Here is a 20113-nt window from a genome sequence, read left to right as displayed (position 1 = left end):
GCTGTAGCTATTTGCTGCTCACTCTGCAGAACTATGAGCATTGTTTTAACTGCAACGAAAACACGGCGAAAATAAAATCTGATAAAATAGCTCCAGGATGTCACAGGAGGAAAAGCACCTTCTGGGCTGGCAGGTCCTGGATTCTTGATCCAGTCGCAGTTTGAGTTGAGGAGGATGTAAGGGGTTGGTACTATGTGCCTGAGGAAGACCTGTCTGTTTGTGGTTAATGATGATCCCAAGGGGGCTGCATTTGTCACAGTAGAATGAAGGGCTCCAAGCACAGAATCAAGTGATTTCTTGCCTGAGATGGCTGAATCTGTTCTTAAAATGCCATTGGATACCCAATTCTATTTCTCCAGAAATTCTCCCTCTTTGGCCTTCCCGTTACTGCAAATCAAAAGGTAACCTCACCAGATGACCCTCCCCTCCTATATCTTTGAGTTTCAGGAGGTCATCCTATACCCTCATTCCCTAAGCCTAGGTTTGGCTCACCTAGGAGGCAGGGCCTGATTTCAGAGTAGGTCAGGCAGGCCTCTTTAATCAACCCCAGTTATCTGCTTTAAACATTGAAAAATTGGGAAGTTTCCACTTACTTTGGAGTTTTTGTGGTCTCTGTCAGTGCCTCAGAATAAAGCACTTAGCAATAGACAGTGTCTTGTGATCAACATGGTTAGGAATGGTTACTACTTTGTAGAAAGCATGAATAACTTTTACCAGTGCTTCAGCATTTCAGAGTACTTTGCAATCACTGTTTACTCAGCCCTCTCACTGATAGGCTGTTTGGTCCTCATTTTATAGGAAGTTGATACAATGTTGGAAAAGCTGGGGTTCAGGAGACCTGGTCCTCTTCCCATTTCACCATACTCTGTGATCTAGAATTAATGACTTAATTTTGCCATCTGTCTGAGTTAGGGGTGGGAGAAGATGATTCTAGAGACTTCTCAATTTGTTCTGGTTGTAGCAAGGTAATAATTCTCCTGTGGATTTTCAATAGTTACTATTTAATTTCCCTAATTCTAGAATCCCGAAGTTGGGGTTTAATTAGATGTGTTTTGGAATTTCCATTATCCTATGATCTGGCCAATCTTGGGACCTTTCAAATCCTGATATATAAGTGGTTGACATTCAAGGAAAATGTCAGAGACATCCAGATGCATCCCATAGCTTGGAGAAATGCTTTTGCCACGGGAGTATAGGAAGGAAGGAGAGTGATCAGGCTAAGAATGAAAACAACTCCATCCATGGTGGTGATGGGGTGTCTTAGCTGCCTGGTTTTTCTCTCATTGGAGAAGCGGAAGAAACAGTATGTGGACATCTGCACTGAACTTCAAAAGAAATTTTCTTGAGGATGAAGACTCATCAAACAGAGTTTTAAGATTTTAAGTCAGTTCTTTCCAAATCAGTAATGAAGTAGTCCGGCTAAAGCAGTGGCCAGTTTTGGGGTCATGAACCCTTTTTGGAAATCTTACAGAAACTATGGATGTTTCTCTGCCAGAAAAACTACCCACATATTCACAAATTGGGATATACTTTTAGGGAGCTCCTATATGCCCTGAAGCCCATGGACCCCAAGTTAGCAATCCCCTGATCTAAAGTGGTGAGTCAGCAGGGCTAGACTGAGAAGGTCAGGGCTAGACCCAGACTTCTAAGCCCATAATTTGCTGCCAAAATTAAACTAGTAACAAAGTTTTGTGTTTTTTTTTCCCCTCTGACCATCACCCTCTTCTTTCTCTATCCCTACACCTTTTGTCTCTTCTCGTGCCCTCCCAATGTCTCTCCCCACCTCCTGCGCATCTTGCACCGCAGATGTTCCAGCCTGGTTAAAAAGCCTCCGCCTTCACAAGTACGCTGCGCTGTTCTCCCAGATGACCTACGAGGAGATGATGGCCCTCACCGAGTGCCAACTGGAGGCTCAGGTACGTGCTCCAGGGACCGTCCCCTGAGGAGGTGCCCTGGGTGGAACTCGAAGTTCAAGTCCAAGACAGATCTTGTTTGGACCCATTCCTATACCTTCCCAGTAGCTGTCTTCTTTGAGGAATTGCCAGGTTCTGGCCAGGGTTGCATGGTGAATAAGGCTAGGGTCTTGCCTCCAGGGTTCAGTAGGAAATGGAAGACAAGCAGATAGCCACAGGGCAAATGAGGGTAAGATAGAGTATCATGAAAAAGGTACAACCTAGATACGCTCACTAAGTTCAAAGGAGCTAGGGAGGAATCGGTGGCATCTCCTAGAAGTGGAACATTTGACCAAGGTCTCAAAAGAGCCTGTGTCCTGCTTATGCTTTCCTTTCCTCCTTCCCTCTGTCCAACCAGGGTGTGTTTGGGGAATGATAGAACGGTTGGTTGTCTGTTGTCCGGTCTGGTTACAGATCAACTGAGTTCTAGTAATTACTGAGCAGAAGCACCAGGTCACACCTCAACACTTGTACAAAAGCATGTTCTGACTGGTCTTAGCTGAGATTGGAGTAAGCTGCACAATATTTTTTCCCTCTAACCACCTTCAATAACGCAGGACAGTTATTGAGACGGGATTCCCTCAGGTCTCAGATTTCATTTCCCTTCTGCGTACCACAAAGGACAAAACTCCTCCTTCCTTCTAAGGCATCTTTCCCCAAGTGCGGTTGCCAAAGGCCAGGCCAGTCAACAGAACCCCCGAAACTAAGCATGTTTCCTTCCACGCTGTGCTCGAGTAAATAGATCTGACTGATGTCTTTGTTTCCCTTGTTTAAAATGCTATTTGCATGTTTTAAATTGACCTCGGTTTCCTTTGAGCAGTGACTTAAAAGAATTAATGGTCTGAACAGGCTAATAGTATTTCCCCTGCAGGAAGAGGAGATTGTGCCATTTGGGGCATAGCTGGTCTGAACACATACCTCCCAGCAGATCGCTGGACTCCCGGTACGCATCCAGTTCCCTCAGTTAACCTCTGCTGGCCTGGATGGATACCAATATTGAGATGCAAGGCAAAACCCGAAGTCATTGCACATTCTCTGAGAATGAAAGGCACTCGTTTCAACTTCCTAACGCTTCTCCCTCTGCTCTTTTATCTCGGTTGCTCCTTGAGATCCCAGGAATTGATGAGAACTGCTTCTAAGAGCATTTTTTGTCTTTGGGTCATAGTTGAGAAAAAAATCTAAGTCATCAAAGTTGTTTGACTTCAGGAAAAACAAAACAAGAAATAATTGATGCAGAGGGCAATGCCAGAGGCCAGCACAGACTTTTCAGAGTGATTTCATTCACTCTAACCCAAAGTCAAGGCTAAACAGAAATATGTCCCCGGTGCTTCATCTTGAGAATGAGTTCAGTTGTCAGTTGACAACTTAATTTTTCTAAGTAAAGGAGATGTCGCTGGGGTTGCCATCTTTTCCCTTTTTAAGAGGAATGCTATGAAAAGTTGTAAGAAGTTTGTATTAGAGACCTCATTTCAGAAAGAACCTCCTATTTGGGAATTTGCAGTATGAGTAGGTAACAAGTGTTAAACTAAAACCTTCGGCTCATCATTGCTGCACAGTTAAGAAGATAAGATCCACCACCCTGTGAATCCTAATCATTTACCTGAAGTGAGGACTGAATTGTAGGTTTAAGTTTCCTGACAAAAACTGCCTGTGTGTTGTGACACCAGGTGAGACCTGTACTGGACTTCACATCTTCTGGAGATGGGAAGCATAGGAAAGATTAGAGGAAGCCATGAGTATCTCTATGGGGTTGGAACTCCAGGGAACCCTGGGGGAGGGCCTGGAAAAGAGAAGTGTGTGACTTAAAAATGATCTGTTAAGACTATAAAGATGCCCTGGCTGGTTTGGCTCAGTGGGTAGAGCGTCAGCTTGTGGACTGAAGGGTCCTGGGTTTGATTCTGGTCAAGGGCATGTACCTCGGTTGCAGGCTTCATCCCCAGCCTTAGTCAGGGCACATACGGGAGACAAACAATTGTTGTGTCTCTCTCATGTTGATGTTTCTCTCTCTCTATCTCTCCCCTTCCCTTCCACTCTCTCTAAAATTCAATGGAAAAAATACCCTCAGGTGAGGATTAACAAAAAACAAACAAGCAACCCTAGCTGGTTTGGCTCAGTGGATAGAGCATCAGCCTGTGGACTGAAGGGTCCTGGGTTCAATTCCAGTCAAGGGCACATGCCCAGGTTGTGAGCTGGATCCCCAATAGGGGGCGTGCAGGAGGTAGCCAATCAATGATTCTCTCTCATTATTGATGTTTCAATCTCTCTCTCCCTCTCTGAAATCAATAAAAATATATTTTAAAACAAACAAAGAAGACTGTGAAGGAATTTCATGCGGGGTGGGGTAATTGGCTATTCCAGCTTTCTCTCCCTCTCCTGAAGGTTACAGCAAAAGACACAGGCTTGGGTGGAGCCAGATGGAGTTAGACTATTAAGCAGGAAGAGGTTTCCAGCAATGGGTGCTAATGGCAGAGACAAGTAGAGATCTACAAGTCTGCAAACCTGTAGGAACAAAGCAGACAGTAAAGTACTAAATAGCCTCCCAGTCTCTAAGCTAATTCTTAAAAATGTTTTTCTAAATATTACTTTAATTTAATTGCAGAATGTTACCAAAGGTGCGAGGCACAAAATTGTCATCAGCATTCAGAAGCTCAAAGAAAGACAGAACCTCCTGAAGTCTTTGGAAAGGGTAAGTTATTCCCGGCCGAGGGGACGTTCCCACCTTCATCACAGGGAAATGGACCCGGGACTTTCCTCAGTTGGAAAGTGTCACTGGCAGACCTGATAGAGTGTGTCATGCTGTTTCCTTATCAAAGTTAGGGAAAATGGCATGATTTTGAAGCGAAGCCTTCTGGCTATTCATGCTTCCGTGTAACCTGACTACTGAAATGTACTTGTTCCCGGGGTCCAGGCAGCCTGTAACTGGCCATTCCAGGCACAGAGGAAGTGCTGTCAGATGAATTCTTTGTGTACATTCCCCTCTGCCTTTTGTGCATGTGGAGAGATTAGAGAAGAGTTCAGCCCACAATCAGAGGCTGAAATCCTGACAAAACAGTGCAGGGAGTGTGCAGATCTGCCTCATGCCTGCTCCCACCCTCCACCCCCCCACCCCCCCGCCCCAGGGAAGGACCTGGGTTTGAGGAAAGCTGCCCCAGAGGGGCCAACACCAACAGGTGTGCCCCAGGTCCCACTAGAGAGGGGATCAAAGTCACTTGGCAGACGGCAGCGCTGGCTCTCCAGAGAGTAATTTCACACTTTCACTGAACAACAGAATAGGTCCTCATGACTCGGATAGGAACCATCTCAAAAATGCCAAATGCTGAAAAAGAGTTTATTCCAGTGTTAAAAGCAGTTATCAGCTGCTACTGTCCCTCTGTGTTTGCTGTCTAAACACATTCTCGTCCTATCTTTGTGTCCAGACATCACTCTGGAAACGATGTCATTTTTAGGACTTGGTGACTTTATGATTTCATCTAAGGGCCAGAGGAGAGCAGGCCTGGTTGCACACACAGTGAGCTGTCTGCTCTGCCCAGAGTCGCTATTCCATGCACTACTGTTGGGGGGCGCTGGGGGTTCAGTAGTTACCTGCTGCCTGCAGAGCTCCAGTGGTAACCTCGTTAGTTACCTCCCAGGCGCCTTTGGAAGGGAGCAAAGTAGAGGGAGGTAGGGCTAAAGTGAGGTGTGTGAGCACATACACATTTTAATGCAACGGGGGGTGTGTTTTCTTGACTTATTCACAAAATGTGTGTATACTTTTACATGCCGAATATAGTTATCGTTAATGCATAGCCCACACCATAGAAGGTAAGGTATATTTATAGAACATGCATGTATGCTTTCTAAGGAAGGTTGCTTTTAAAGCCTCTGGATGGATACACAGAGACACTCACATGCACATCCAGGCCCGTTCACAATTAGCGCATCACGGATGACGGTGACCTGTGCAACTGACCTTGAGGTTATTGCTGCTGTTCAAACTTCTACACTAACTGCTTTACTAAGCAGCTTGTCCACCGGAGTGATTGTTGCCATTTTTAACACAAGAAACCGTTCTCTTTTGGGAAGCATTGAAAAGGCCAGTTTTGGCCTTATCTGTTAGGAAGCACAGAGAACATTTTGCGTAGGGATTGCATTGCTAAGTGTTACGGTGAAAGGGTGATTTACCCCCTTTGTTTCTGGAGCATCCCTCAGGAACCCATTCCTGTCCCGTCACTGAGGAAACACACGCAGAGACAGAGAGGTGGAACTGCTGTGAGCTGTGCTCCCTGTGGCCTGGGGCCGAATCAGTGTGTGGAAGCCCCAGGGCAGCCAGGTAGCCCGTGCGGCCCTGACATGCCCCTGACTTCCCATCTAACCTTTGATGGATCAGTGATGTTTTCTGCCTCCCAGACTTCACACCTAGAATAATGTTGACTCTGCAAAATGACTCTCCACTGGAATGGGAATGTCGAAAAGATGACAGGTGTGATACGGGGTCTGAGGGCAGCTACTGGGCAGGAGGAGAGCAATGCAGAGTTTATCTGGTTTGACTTCTGTGAAGAGGAAAGCTTGTGGTTCAGACCATCACGTTGAGCTTGCTTCAGAACATCCACGGTCAGCCACCTGCTTGTCTGTCCCCTCAGGAGCTCGTGGCCTGGGGGTGGAGGTGAACCCCAACTCAGCATCCATCAAGGACAGCCCCTGGCTCTGTTCTCTCTTCCCTGGGACCTGGGTCTCTCCTGCTCTTCAAGGGCTGTATCGTCCATAACCTATCGCTACTTGGACCACCAGGACACCCTGAAATCAGCCATTTCTCTGGCCTTCCAGGCATCCTCAGCTGATTGTGCTGTTGGAAATGCTGTCCCCGTAGCCTGGCCTCCCACAGCATTCTTACCTCACAGAGAGTCTGGGGATTTCTAAGGAGATCGTGGGACCCCGCCCGTGGCTAGTTCACAATCAGTAGTCACTGCAGATGAGCTCTGTGTCCAGAGCCGCTCCACTCAGTTACTGAACACTTACTCAGCATCTGCCTTGGACTAGATTTACCCCGGCCACTGGAGGCGAATCCTGAGTAATACGCAGTTCCGGCCTTGGGGGCTCCACGCATAGCCAGAGCTCTCACACTCTACTGTGATCGGGGGCGTCGTCCCTGAGGCAGGTGGGGACGCCTTCCTGGACTGAACACACCTCTCTGCAGGGTGAGGAGAGGAGCCTGAAAGGGGCCAGTGCTAGCTGGGAGACACATTAGGAGCCTACAGCCAGTTTCGGTGGGCCCTTGAGCCACGGCAGGGACCAGGAGGGTGAAAGGTCAGAGGACATTTAGCAGGAGTCCAAGCATTGGTAGGGGGGCTTGGACCTGGATGCCGTGCCATTTGGGACAAAAAAACATAGGAGGGTTCCCAGTGTGGGGAAATGGAGCTCAGTTTGACGGATTGAATCTGAGGTGCCTGTGGAATAGCAAGGCAGAAAGGCAGGTCCGTGGCCAGAAGAACAGTCTAGAGTCCACAAGGGTTTGAAAGACTCAGTTGTGGGTCATCTGTGTATAAATGGTAGTTGATACCCTCAAAAGTGTGTTGAGTGTTAAGAGCTGAAGACAGGCTCTGAGAAGTCACAGGAGGTTTGGAGGAGCCAGACACTGCTGAGCCTGCCCCGAGGGTCAGAGAGAGAGTCTGAAGGAGGGAGTCTCATCGGGCACCATGCATGTGTCACACATGATGAGGCGTGAACTCTCCCCCTATCATTGGTTATCAGGAGGTCACCAATAGCCAAGAGAGAAGGGTTTCAAGGAGTTGGAAAGAGACCAAAGCTAAACCCATGAACTGGGGAGTGAAGGTGGGTGATGAGGACATGTAGACTTCTCTAGATATTTGGTGGAAAAGGGAAAAGATTAGAATGGTCATTGAGGCAGATTTTTTTTAACATTTACCTTTAATAATGAAATGTTTATTCACCATCCTTTTCAGCTGACTCCCAAACTGTGAAGCTCAATCAGACATACTGTGAACCTGGGACCCTGGGATGGAGAAAGGACACACACACACACACACACACACACACACACACACCCCTACACCTCTTCCTTGTTCCCACACCCCCCTGCCCTGGCAGTACACTCACACCGTATGGGTCCCAGCAACTGTAAGCTTCTTAGGTCAAGGATTCAGCCATATTTGTTTCTAGATCCCCTATACCTAATAGTGCCTGACTCCAGGTAGGGCTCAGCTGATGTTTGGTGAATGAAAAGGAGAGAGGATGGATTTAAGTAGATGCAGGAGTTCTGTTTATGGTATGGAAGTCCAGTTCTTCTCACAGAAAGACAAGGATGGAGCCACGGACAGTTGCGTACGTGTCAGGGACACTGGCTGCGGAAGCTCTCTCCCATATGATTTGCATCTCATTGCAGTCCAATGCCCTGGGAAAGGCTTGTCCAGTCTTCCTCAAAGACCTAAAACAGCCAGGCCAGGAAGGCTGGGACGGTCTGAAAGTAGCTTCCTTCCAGCTGGTCCACCTTCCAGCTGGTGGCCGTGCCATGGTGGCCAACCTTCCTATTACCTGTTCTCATGTGAGCGCCTCAGCTTGGCACATTAGTGAACACGCAGCTTCATTTTTGCTTTTTTGTTTATAATATAGGATTCCATTTACGGCATGCGGATCAATAGAGACTTGGGTTGAATCCCTGTTTTTATCAACATGGAGAATTAATCCCAACAGCTAGTTGAGGGCACTGGATTGAATTCCATTTGGGCGGTTTCCTACTTTCCTGCTCCACTTGGGCACTCCGTGTTGAGTTCTGGAATTCCTTTTGAGGAGGCAGCATGTGGCCTGATGGTCTTGGTGCCACACCGTGGAAGCTGATGGTTAAGCGTTAATCTTTGAGTCAGTGGCTTGAAGTCTGTGGGGGAAACCAAACCAAACCCTGCATGATTCCTGTAAATTATATTTCCCAAAAGTGTCCAACATTATTCATTATGTGTATAGTTTCCCTTTTGGTGTGGCTGTCTCCAATAGAATAAGAGAAGATTTGAACTTGGGGCAAGTATATGTTTCCTATTTGAAGGAGTTCAGCTCTTAGCATAACCCATACTCTCCTTCCCCGTCACTGAGTAACTACAGAGACCTTCTTGCCACATGACGAGAGCAAACGAAGTTCTGGTGGCAGTGGACAATGTCACAGGCATGCATTTGCTCGCCTCCGTGGCAGGTGCCATGTGGGATGGCACGACAAGATGCATGCGATGCCCTTCTGCTTTCATGGGAAGCCTCCCTGCTTTTCTGTCCTTCCCCTTCCCCACCTCTGTCAGGAGCTGGACAAGGAAGTCAGAACCCAGGTGCTGGTTGAGTGGTTGGCAGGAACTGGAGGACCTAGAGGCAGGAGTCCAGTTGACACATAGTTGGGTCGGAAGGGGCAGCAAGTGCTCTCCTGGCCTGGGTCAGCTAGCTCGCCTCCATGTGCCTTGCCCCGAACCAGATTGCCAAGTCCAAAGTCAGAGAGCCAGTCACATGACAGGATCAGATTCTTGGAAAAGGCTGGTCCAGTCTGGGCAGCAGGAAAACTGGGAAAGATCAGGAGCACCCCAACTCACACATCAGGCTTGCCAGCACAGGCTGCGGCTGGTCTCGCCATGTCTGTATCCACCAGGTGTTGAAAGAAAAATGGACTCTTTCCCCTAAAGAAGGCCGGACAGTGGTCCTGGCCAGGACTGAGACAATTCTGGTGGCTACTTAGCATTTCCCTTCCCTCAGGAACCCCGGGTGCCAACTAGGCGAAGGCACAATTCAGGCTCTGCTCCCAACTCCCCGAACAAAGCGGGTTCCCGCCAATGACAGAGCAGGGCTCTTGGTGTTTTGCTGCCCAGAATTGGAGCACATCTGTCCGGGGCTGCCGTCCTCAGGTCTCCTCTCACTAACTGATTGATTGGAAAGTCTGGGTGCAGAAATGATCACATCCCATATCCTTGTGTTCTGTGACATCATCAAGCAATTTTTCTTGGCAAGAGAGGATCCCAGGAATGGATTGGTACTCGTGCTTTTAAAATTGTCCTTGCTATTCTGGGCTCTCAGAAGATTGAATCTTCATTAGTAATCAGGGCACTGCTTGTCAGTGTCCTTCCGGGATCCCAGGGCATAAGCACTGGGCAGTGCTGGGGCAGAGGCTGGGCCCACCCACTATGCCAGGGAAGAGCCCTGCCCCGACCTCCAGCCACGAGTGCCTGAGCCTGTTCAGCACCTCTGGGAGCACTTGGCACGTGGGTAAATGTCTGTCGGAATCAACTTCCATTCCTTTTCCTAATAAATAATCCCCACTATATCAAACTGCGTGTGCACAAGGATCTAATTTATCAAGTCATATATATATATATATATATATATATATTATATGCAATTTTATACATTATACTACACATATATCTTACATGTCTTTCTCTCTCAAATGATACTTCTAAAACATGTTGTGCCCCTGCGACAAACCTTCCCTCATTTCCCATTCATTTAGAAGAAATTCTTCTTGCATCCCTACCCCAGCCTGCAGGCCTCTACACTCAGCCCCCTGTGGCTCCTTGGAACTCATTTCCCACCCTCCTCCCCTCACCCACTCTGCTTCACGTGACACAAAAATAGACCTGCAGCATTACAAATATTAATATCATTACAACCACCTGTGAGGCAGGTACTATTGTTATCTTCATTTTATACACAGGGAAATAGGCACAGAGAGGTTAAGTCATTTACCCAAGGTCACACAGCAGTGTCAGAATTTGAAACCCCACATCCATCCTAGAATCTGTGCTTTAAACCACTACCCTGTGTTTCCTGTACCATGGGCTGAATGAAGGTTCCTTCACTTAAAACCACTGATACACAAGACAGGAAGCCACCATATGACCCAGCTTTGTTATACAGCTTCTGAAGTATGTGAGTGTAAGCTATAGAAATGCATTTTCTAGAAAGGCCCTGAAGAAGCCAGGGAAGGAAATGGACCAAAATCATTTTAGTGATCATCTCTAGATAGTGAGGTTTTCAGGTGACGTACATTTTCCTCACTGAACATATCTGTATATTCCAAGTTTCCTACCTAGGCTAATATTAGATAAAACGGAAATGGTTGCTTTTCCAATGAATGTATGATGAAGGGCCAACAGCCGTGCGTCCTGTCTGGGAAGAGCTCTGGGCAGGGCAGGGGAAGCATTGGAGGTGGGGCACCCCGTCCCTGACCCTAATGATGGTCTTCTCCCTCTGACGGTCTAGGACATCATCGAGGGGGGCAGCCTTCGCATCCCACTCCAGGAGCTGCACCAGATGATCCTGACTCCTATCAAGGCCTACAGCTCCCCGAGCGCCACCCCTGAGGCTCGCCGCCGGGAGCCCCAGGCCCCACACCCGGCTTCGCTCATGGGCCCTGAGAGCCAGAGCCCCGACTGCAAAGACAGTGCCGCGGCCCCGGGTGCCACAGCCACCACCTCAGCCGGCGCCAGCGGCGGGCTCCAGCCACACCATCTGAGCAGCTGTGACGGGGAGCTGGCTGTCGCCCCCCTGCCGGAGGGGGATCTCCCCGGGCAGTTCACGCGTGTCATGGGGAAAGGTAGAGCCTGAATTCCCCCAATCTCCCTTCTCTTCTCTCAACACCGCTAACCAGAACTACCGGTCCCCGAGGGGCTTCCCCTGGGGGCTGGAGAAGCTGCCTGCCAAGGTCGATGTCATGAGCCCATTGTACAGATGAGGAAAGTGTGGCTCTGAGAGGTTGAGGAATTTGGATCTGAACTCAGATCTCAGATCTGACCTCCAAAGGTCCCTTCCTTAACCTTGTATCCTTCCTCTCCCACTCCAGACCAGGGCTGCTGGCCCTCCTGGCAGAGTCACTGGGCCGTGGACCCTCAGGCTGAAGCAGCGATTTCAACCTTTTCATCGCAGGGCACACATCAATTACCAAAATTCTGCAGCACACCAAATATATATGTTCTGCCGATATGACGAAAAATGGGTATAATTTTTATCTGTTCATACTGGGCAGCTATTGTGTTGGCTGTTGTCATTTTTCCCTTCGGCAATCTTAAGAGAAAGGAGGTCAGTGCCCCTGACTAAGTGGTCAGGTACTGCATGTTTTACAAATTCTTGCAGCACACCAGCGTGCCTCGGCGCACGTGTTGAAAATCATTGGGCTAAAGTCAGCCCTGACATCAGATCATGCCGTGTATTTGTGTGCGAGTGTATGCGTGTGTGTGTGTGTGTGTGTGTGTGTGTGTGTGTGTCTGGGGGGCAGGACAGAATTCACACGTGGTCCTGTGGGTAAGAGCACCCTTTCTACATGGACTGCCGTGGCTAAGCTCCTTGTGCACATATCCTGGTCCAATGCCAGAATAATTTGTGCTTCATAAGTATGTCACAAGAAAACTTGATTATTTGAAAAATGTAGTGAATATCGGTACTTCACTTTCAGGAAGGGGAGATAATTTTTTTCTTCTTTATTGTCCAATATTTTAGACCATTTTAAAGAACAAAGTTTTTACCAACAGATATGGACACTTGAGTCTTTTTAAAAATTATATATATCTTTTTGTTGATTTCCAAGAGGAAGGGAGAAGGAGAGATAGAAACATCAATGATGAGAGAGAATCATTGATTGGCTGCCTCTTACGCGGCCCCTTCTAGGGGTCAAGTCTACAACCAGGGCCTGTGCCCTGACTGGGAATTGAGCTGTGACCTCCTGGTTCATCGGTCAATGCTCAACCACTGAGCTACACTCACCGGGCTAACACCTGAGTCTTATAGTTGCACTGAGAAACTTCCCGCGGTCCATGTCCTACAAAAGACTTAAATCCTTAAAAATCTGATTCAGAGGAGATGACCTGTGGCATCCCTTGGGGCTGAAATGCCAGTAGCTTGGTCTCCTCCCCTCGCCTCCTTGCTCTCCCCCACCCCCTAGTGGGCACTTAGAGCAGATGACCAGAGCCCATGGATGAAGGGCCATGTGGTGTGGGGGTGGTTACCTGAGTGTGAGGTGCCTCACCCCACCTCCCCTGTGGCGAGAAGTACTGGGGGCTCTGCCCTCAGGAGGCCTGCACTTCTCTGGCCCAGCTTGTTTATAAAGTTTAAATGCTTTTAAATAAATTATAAAATAATTGAAAGGTCAACATAAAAAATCAGAACTACACAAAATGGGAGACAGTGAAAACTAGCCCTCCCACCCCAAGCCTCAGAGGCAACCACTCTAAACAGATTTGGAATATGCCCTGGGTAACTTTATACACGCACTTGAGTGTCCTTTTTACACACAAACGGGTCTGGTTTACCTGTTTCTCTGCAGTTTTTTTTTTACATTATATAGTTTTAACAGTTCTATCAATACAGTAGCACCAACTCTTTTTTTAATATTTCTATCCATGCAGGAGCACCAACTCATTCTTGCATGCTTTCCCACAGTATGTGTAAACCATAATTGATTTAATGGCCCCAGTGAATGGACCTCAAGTGGTTTCCAAGTTTCTGTTGTTACAAACAACGCTACAATCTTGCGCAAGATTAAGGAGAGAGAAAAAAAAAAGTCAGAATGCCCAGGTTTCAAGTGTGATTTACGGAGGGCCAGGCATTTTCACTTCTCACTGATGTCTTTTGTCATCAGTTAGACGTGAGCAGGGGGGGCTCCACTGATGTGGCCATGACACCCAGCAGCGTGTGTCCTCAGCCCACAGACTCACTCTGCTGTCAGCCTCAGCACTTACCTGAGCGTGCAGGTGAACCTGTGTGTGTGTAAGTGCGTGGATCACTTTGAGAAATAGCCCTCCAGTGACTGAGCATCAGGCTTCCTGCTCGTGTGTGCACCCACGCACCTCACGTCCTAAAGGATGTGCCAGCTTGATTCCTCCAAATGAGGTGCGCGGTTCATTCATAAAAATCACGGAGACTGCTCTCTCATAACACCGATGGCCTTTGCTGCCTTTAAACTCTCTCTCAAAAGGAGCCTCTTGCAAAGACAGAGCTCGGGACACTGCTGCGTTCTTCCTCCCCCAGCGTGTCTGTGTCAGGCTGGGTTGCAGAAGGCTTAATATAGAATGGTATGCCTGGAATTAATCGACGGGGCTCCTCGAGGCAAGGGCTCCCGTGGTGCCCGAGCCTTTGACTTCAGTGGAATGAAGAGCCTCCTGGCCTTTTTTGTGAGCTTTATGTACAGCCACAGGCACACAGACCTCTCAAAATACTGGTCCTGAAAGGAAATGAGAAACAGATCTCAAGGTTAGGAGATGGGTGTGCATTTTTCTAATTCATCTTTTTTTTTTTTTAATTCACAGTGTGCACACAGCTCTTGGTCTCCAGACCCGATGAGGAGAATATAAGTTCCTATTTACAGCTCATAGACAAGTGTCTAATTCATGAGGTGAGTCATGATAGAGTTCACAGCGCCTTTTCCCTCATTGCTTAGAAATGGTTCCTGTGGCGGGATCATTTGAATCAGCAACAACTTGTTTCTGTGGGGTAGATGTCCGAATAGCTCGGGCAGAACTCGGCGTGGTGGCCTCAAGCCGAAACAAAGCTTGTGTATGACTTAGTTGTCCAAGCTCTGATGTGAGGGTGCTTGCCTGAGAGGAACTTCAGACTCCAGAAGAATCTCTGAGTGACCAAGCCGGGGAGGTGTGCACACATCCTGCCCCCCAGCCCCGGATGTTCTCAAGTCTTTCAATGCTTTGCCTTGAAACGTTTTGCCTTTGGGCTCAAGGAGCTTTGAGGGAGGGGTGGAGAAAGAGTCTGCAGCAGAAACAATGTGGGGGTGGGGGGGATTGTGTTTAGCCGTGTGTCCTTTGAAGAAGGACCGAGGCAGGCTGGAGCTGTGCCTACCAGGCTCTCAAAGCTAGCACAGGCTCCACCACGGGGCAGGCAGGTGCTGGCCATGGCTGCCCTGAGCGACATGTGTGGACAGGCCGTTGTGCCTCAAATCCAAGACTCCAGTGGCTACTTTGGTGGCTCTCCTCCAGAGAGTTCCGGTGACAAAGTCTAGGCCTCAGGAAACATAGGACTGGATAACCCTAGAGCCGTGGTCAGCAAACCGCGGCTCGCGAGCCACATGCGGCTCTTTGGCCCCGTGAGTGTGGCTCTTCCACAAAATACCACATGTGGGCGCGCACGGACAGTGCGATTGAAACTTCATGGCCCGTGTGCAGAAGTCGGTATTTTGTAGAAGAGCCACGCTCAAGGGGCCAAAGAGCCGCATGTGGCTCACGAGCCGCAGTTTGCCGACCACTGCCCTAGAGCATTGAGGGTTTTTTGTGGGGTTTTGACATGAGAATAAGACGGTAAAGGCCTCCAAGTCTCCTCACCTTTGCTGTGGTGGCGGCCAGAACCCTGGGAGTCCAGAACCCTGGGAGTCCAGGGGCCCCCAGTTTGGGGAGATGGCCAGTGCAGAGGCTGGCCCCTCACCCACCCTCCCAGTGTGGTCGGTTCCCTGGGGCCCCCACCTCCGAGCTCTGGCTCTGCCCATCCTCGTGTGCAGGTGTCCAATCTCCTGCGGGGTTTCCGCTCCAGCCACGCCTCCCCCACCCCCTAAAATCTCGTTTTTGCAATTTTCTCTCACAGAGGCATCCATTCTTTTATATGCCTCTCCCCAACTCCCCCCACCCCGCCCCCACTCAACCTTTTCTATTTCCAGTCCTGGCCCTGCCCTTGTTTTGACCAGCAAAAAGCCACAGACAGAAGACAAGAGCACAGTGACGAATTTCTGAACTCATTCATTCCATAGATATTTATCACTCCCCCTGGCCCTGGCCAGGCAGCTTATGGTGAGGGTAGTGGGTGAGACGCAGGGAAAACAGGTTGTCATGTACATGATGATAAAGCCTCTGAGAAGCCCTCCCGGGGTGCCCCAGAGCCCAGACGAGGAGTGGCAGGCACCTGCCCGAGCCGGAAGCAGGTGTTCCTCTGAGGGGCTGCCCCCAAAAGGCAGGCAGAGTCTCATGGCTCGGGGAGGAAGGAGGCAGGAGAGTGCTGCAGGCAGACGGGGCAGCGTTTTGGGGGGTTCTGTGTCTTGTTAGGGAAGACCATTGGGGAGGATTTCGAGAAGGGAGCCTTTTAACTTCTGAGAAAGCAAAGCAGATCCCTGCTTCCTCTCCCACGTTCACTCTGAGCAGTGGAGGACAGGCTGCCTCCAGCAGCCGGCTGAGCCCAGGAGGCAGGATGACCGCCCTCCGGCCGCCTCTGCTTCCTTGTTGGACCACACCAGCCCCACAGCTGTGGCCTGAGGCTTATCACTGGCCTGCCTCGGGTGTGCCCTCCCTGGGCACCGTGGCTCTTCTTTTTGCTTCTTCCCACTTTTTCTCCCCGATGCCCAGTGACCCAATGCAAAGATGACACTGAGGGCTCCTCTGCCGGCAGGAGGCCCAGGCAAGGGGCCTCTTGGTACCGGGAGTCACGGCAGACAGGAGCTCAGGACGAGTCCGCTTGCCTGAATTCAGGTCGGGATGGAGGGCCTGCGCTCTGCTTTGGAAGGGAAAATGTTGTGCAAGTCTTTTTATTATTTTAGTTGAGAAGGAGGAAACGGGTCTGAATAATTTTCCACAGGCCTGGGTTGTGTGTGAGAGAACGCACCCTCCCTGCGGCCGGAGGGGAGGTCAGCCTGGGCTCCGGACAGGGCTGCCTTCCTCAGCCCCCAGCGCTGCTGCTGCTGCTGCTGCTGCTCTGCCCACTGCAAGGGGAGGTGTGGTTACTTCCAAGGCACCTTCCTTCCCGGGGATGAAGGGCCGACTCCCTAGAGAAAGAAAAGAGAGGATAGGAAAGTTCTGGATTCTGTATCTGGGACCAACCACTTCCTCATGGATTGTAACCCCAGGCATATTGCCTGCGTGCGGTCTTGACAAGGTTCGGGGAATCTGAGTGCTTGTCCCCTTAATGAGGCTTTTAATCCAGCCACCAAAGCTGCAGGACACATCTTCCTCCAGACAGACGGATTGGTCTGGGCCTGACAGGGACAGAAGACGGAGCAGTGGCTGGCTGGCTGTGTCTGGGCAGCCTGCAGTGTGGAATCTTCCTTCCACTCCAGCCCAGGGTGGAGGAGGCTGGGGTGTGGTACCCGCCGTCCCAGCCGATGGGGGAGCACAGGAACCAGCCTTCAAAAACCACTGGGAGCCCGCCATGGCCAGTGCTCCTGCTCCCAGCTGCCCCTCCCAGGACTGAGAACCGGCCGTCACACTCACTCGCACTGCTGGGGGCTCGCTCCTGTCTGCGCCCCGGCACTATGAGCCTGAGGCCCAGGTGCGGAGTGAGCGAGCGGACCTCTCTGTGGAGGTGCCTACATGTCCTTCTTTTCAGAGGCTCTTTGCCCCCGTGGCCGAGGTCATGTGTGAACTGGTGTCCTTTGAAGCCCTTTAAATGCACATCTATCGAGTGAACCATTAACTCCTTTGTCACTTGAAATTCAGGCTTGTCCTCCAGGACTCTAGTTTTGAGACCTTGCTGCTGCTGCTGCTCTGCCCACTGCAAGGGGAGGTGTGGTTACTTCCAAGACCAACTCAGGACTCTAGTTTTGAGACCTTGAAGTCAGTTGTTGGGGCTAAAGGTGGCTGTTGAACACCAATTGTGACACACACGCACATGCTACCTCCCAAGGGCTGGTCCACGCAACTGAAAATAGCTGGTTAGAGTATCTGTGAGTGGCGTGGGTTGAATCATTACTAAGAGCCAGGCATGTTCTTAAGTATTCTGAGTGCTTTTCGTGTGTTATCTCATTGAGTCCTTACAGCGTCCATTAGAGGGAGACATTATCACCCTCAGCTTTTAGAAGGAGCAGAGTCTCAGGTGGAGGGATTCGCATAAGGGAATGTGGAGATTTGCACCCTCCCGTGTACATCCAGGGCTTTCCTCTGACCCACTGGCGGGGCCCTCCTCCTAAACTCATCTCGACCAGGGTGCCTGCATCTTGTGTCCTCACTTAACATCTGGCTGAATGAGCCCGTCAAAAGCAGAATCTATCCATCCCTTTGTGAGTCCAGCAGATGTGTTTGCCTGTCGCAGTTTTCAGAGGTCCTCGTGTGTAGTTGGACACTCACTGAGCATCACCAAAAATGAGAGGGACCACGGAGGAGAACCAGGTCCTCGCCTTTCAGCCATGAGACCGTCCTGCCACTCACCTGAGTGGGGGGTCTGCACCTCTTTCTCTAATGGGGCACTGGGTCCCTTGATTGGTAGCCCTCTTTGATGCGTACCCTTAATGGTGTCTGGCTAAGGTCACCCAGGGGGAAGCAGTTTGTAAGTCAATAACTTTTCTGCAATATGACTGATATCTTTTTGCTTTTGTTCACATAGCTCTCTTGTGTTTAGGTCCTTAAAGATTAAATGTCATCAGAAGAAAATTAAGCTGTCTTTCTATTTTACCCCTGTTTCAGAAATCTGTTTCCTTCATGGAAAATAATCATGTAGTCTATTATTCTAAGTAATAGCTTATTGCTTCTTAAATTTCATGCCTTATTGACAAAACTACCTAGGCGTGCTATCTCCATCATTGTTAATGCTCATCTGTCAAACCCGATGGATTTCCACAGCGTGTGGACCACAGTTCTAGATACTTGACAGGATCCCTGAATTGTGTGTGTGGTCCTCATCATCTCGAGCACTCCACGTCCAAGTGCTGCCTGCAGCAGAATTACCAGGGCAGTAGTCGGCAAACTGCGGCTCGCGAGCCACATGCGGCTCTTTGGCCCGTGAGTGTGGCTCTTCCACAAAATACCATGTGCGGGCGCGCATGTACAGTGCGATTGAAACTTCGTGGCCCATGCGCAGAAGTCGGTATTTTGTGGAAGAGCCACATTCAAGGGGCCAAAGAGCCGCATGTGGCTCGAGAGCCACAGTTTGCCGACCACTGTACCAGGGCACTTGCTGCAAACACAACACCCCCCCACACTCCCCTCCAAATCTGTCAGGCTCTAGGTGTGGGGGAGGGGCCTAGGAATCCGCATTTTAACTGGTCTCTTTGGGAAATCTAATAGACCATGACAAATAACCCCTGAAAGTCCTTCCCTGGGCCATGGTGCACACAAAAGAACACATGATGTAGATGACTGCATATTATAGGGCAGTAGGCACAACATCCCCCAACACCAGTTTTACTAGAAAAGACTCAAGAAGCAATAAAATCTACCCATCTTCCTAAACTTCAGTTTAGGTTAGGACGGGTGCAGTGGGGTTTTGGTAGGGCACCAGATCCCTTAACTAGAAGTTTCTCAGCCCAGCCCTGAAATGCAGAGACTGAACTCCATGTTCCGAAGCCCAGCTGACCACTCAGGGTGTCCACACACTATCAAGCATATTGATTTTTGGAGTGGTTTAGCATTTCCATTGATTATGAAAATGCCGGGGGCCTCCAGAAGCCAGAGTATTCTACAATCAATTTTGCAATTTATTCTTGGTTAATAAATAGAGTCCAGAGTGCAGTCAGAGGCAAGAGAAGGTGGGTATGGACCTACCAGAAATGCAACCAAAACCAAGGGCTATCAAGAGTTTGCCCGGCTGGCTTGGCTCAATGGTTCAGCATTAACCTATGAAGCAGGAGGTCACAGTTTGATTCCCGGTCAGGGCACATGCTCAGGTTTCGGGCTCCATCCCCAGTGTGGGGCGTGCAGGAGGCAGCCGATCAACGATTCTCTCTCATCATTGATGTTTCTGTCTCTCTCTCCCTCTCCCTCTCTGAAATCAATAAAAATATATGTATTTTTTAAAAAGCTTAATGCATGTACCGTACCAGGCACCTCCAATGCCAAGTAACTTGAATTTTCAGTTATGAAACTGACTGCTGTTTGAACCAGCTTGGAAACAGGTGGAAAAAAGGCAACCACAGAGACGCCAATGTTTTCCCCTATTAATTGCATGTTTCTCCTTCTAATGCTAGGCTGCGTCACCCATTAAAAAATCCTGTTTGTTTTTGCAGGCATTTACAGAGACGCAGAAAAAAAGATTGTTGTCATGGAAACAGCAGGTGCAGAAGCTCTTTCGGTCTTTCCCTCGGAAAACCCTTCTAGACATATCAGGATATCGACAGCAAAGAAAGTATGTTGGGATTTCATTGTTTGTAATGCATGGTGGCTCCCAGGTGCCTCATTTGCCTGCCTGGGTTCCCGGGGCAGGACAAGGCAGGGCATTCCTTGGTCATCAGGTGCCCTGTGGCAAGTTCCAAATCGCCGTCCTTAAACAGGTGGGGTTGGGAAAGGCTG

The 20113-nt window shown here is 49.4% G+C and overlaps 1 protein-coding gene across 1 annotated transcript in view; it reads left to right on the top strand.

The window, feature by feature from the left end:
* Nucleotides 1–20113, top strand: part of SAMD4A (sterile alpha motif domain containing 4A) — a 211276-nt gene that overhangs the window by 172842 nt on the left and 18321 nt on the right. Inside the window, exons 5-9 of the mRNA XM_081101343.1 lie at nucleotides 1807–1916; nucleotides 4552–4638; nucleotides 11175–11508; nucleotides 14213–14298; nucleotides 19831–19949. Of these exons, the coding sequence (XP_080957469.1) occupies nucleotides 1807–1916; nucleotides 4552–4638; nucleotides 11175–11508; nucleotides 14213–14298; nucleotides 19831–19949 (736 nt within the window). The remainder of the gene's footprint in view (nucleotides 1–1806; nucleotides 1917–4551; nucleotides 4639–11174; nucleotides 11509–14212; nucleotides 14299–19830; nucleotides 19950–20113) is intronic.

This window comes from Myotis nattereri (genome assembly GCF_964212035.1).
Source record: "Myotis nattereri genome assembly, chromosome: 1".
Taxonomy (NCBI): Eukaryota; Metazoa; Chordata; class Mammalia; order Chiroptera; family Vespertilionidae; genus Myotis; species Myotis nattereri.
Note: the sequence above shows the minus strand (reverse complement) of the source record. Positions and strands in the feature narration are given on the sequence as shown.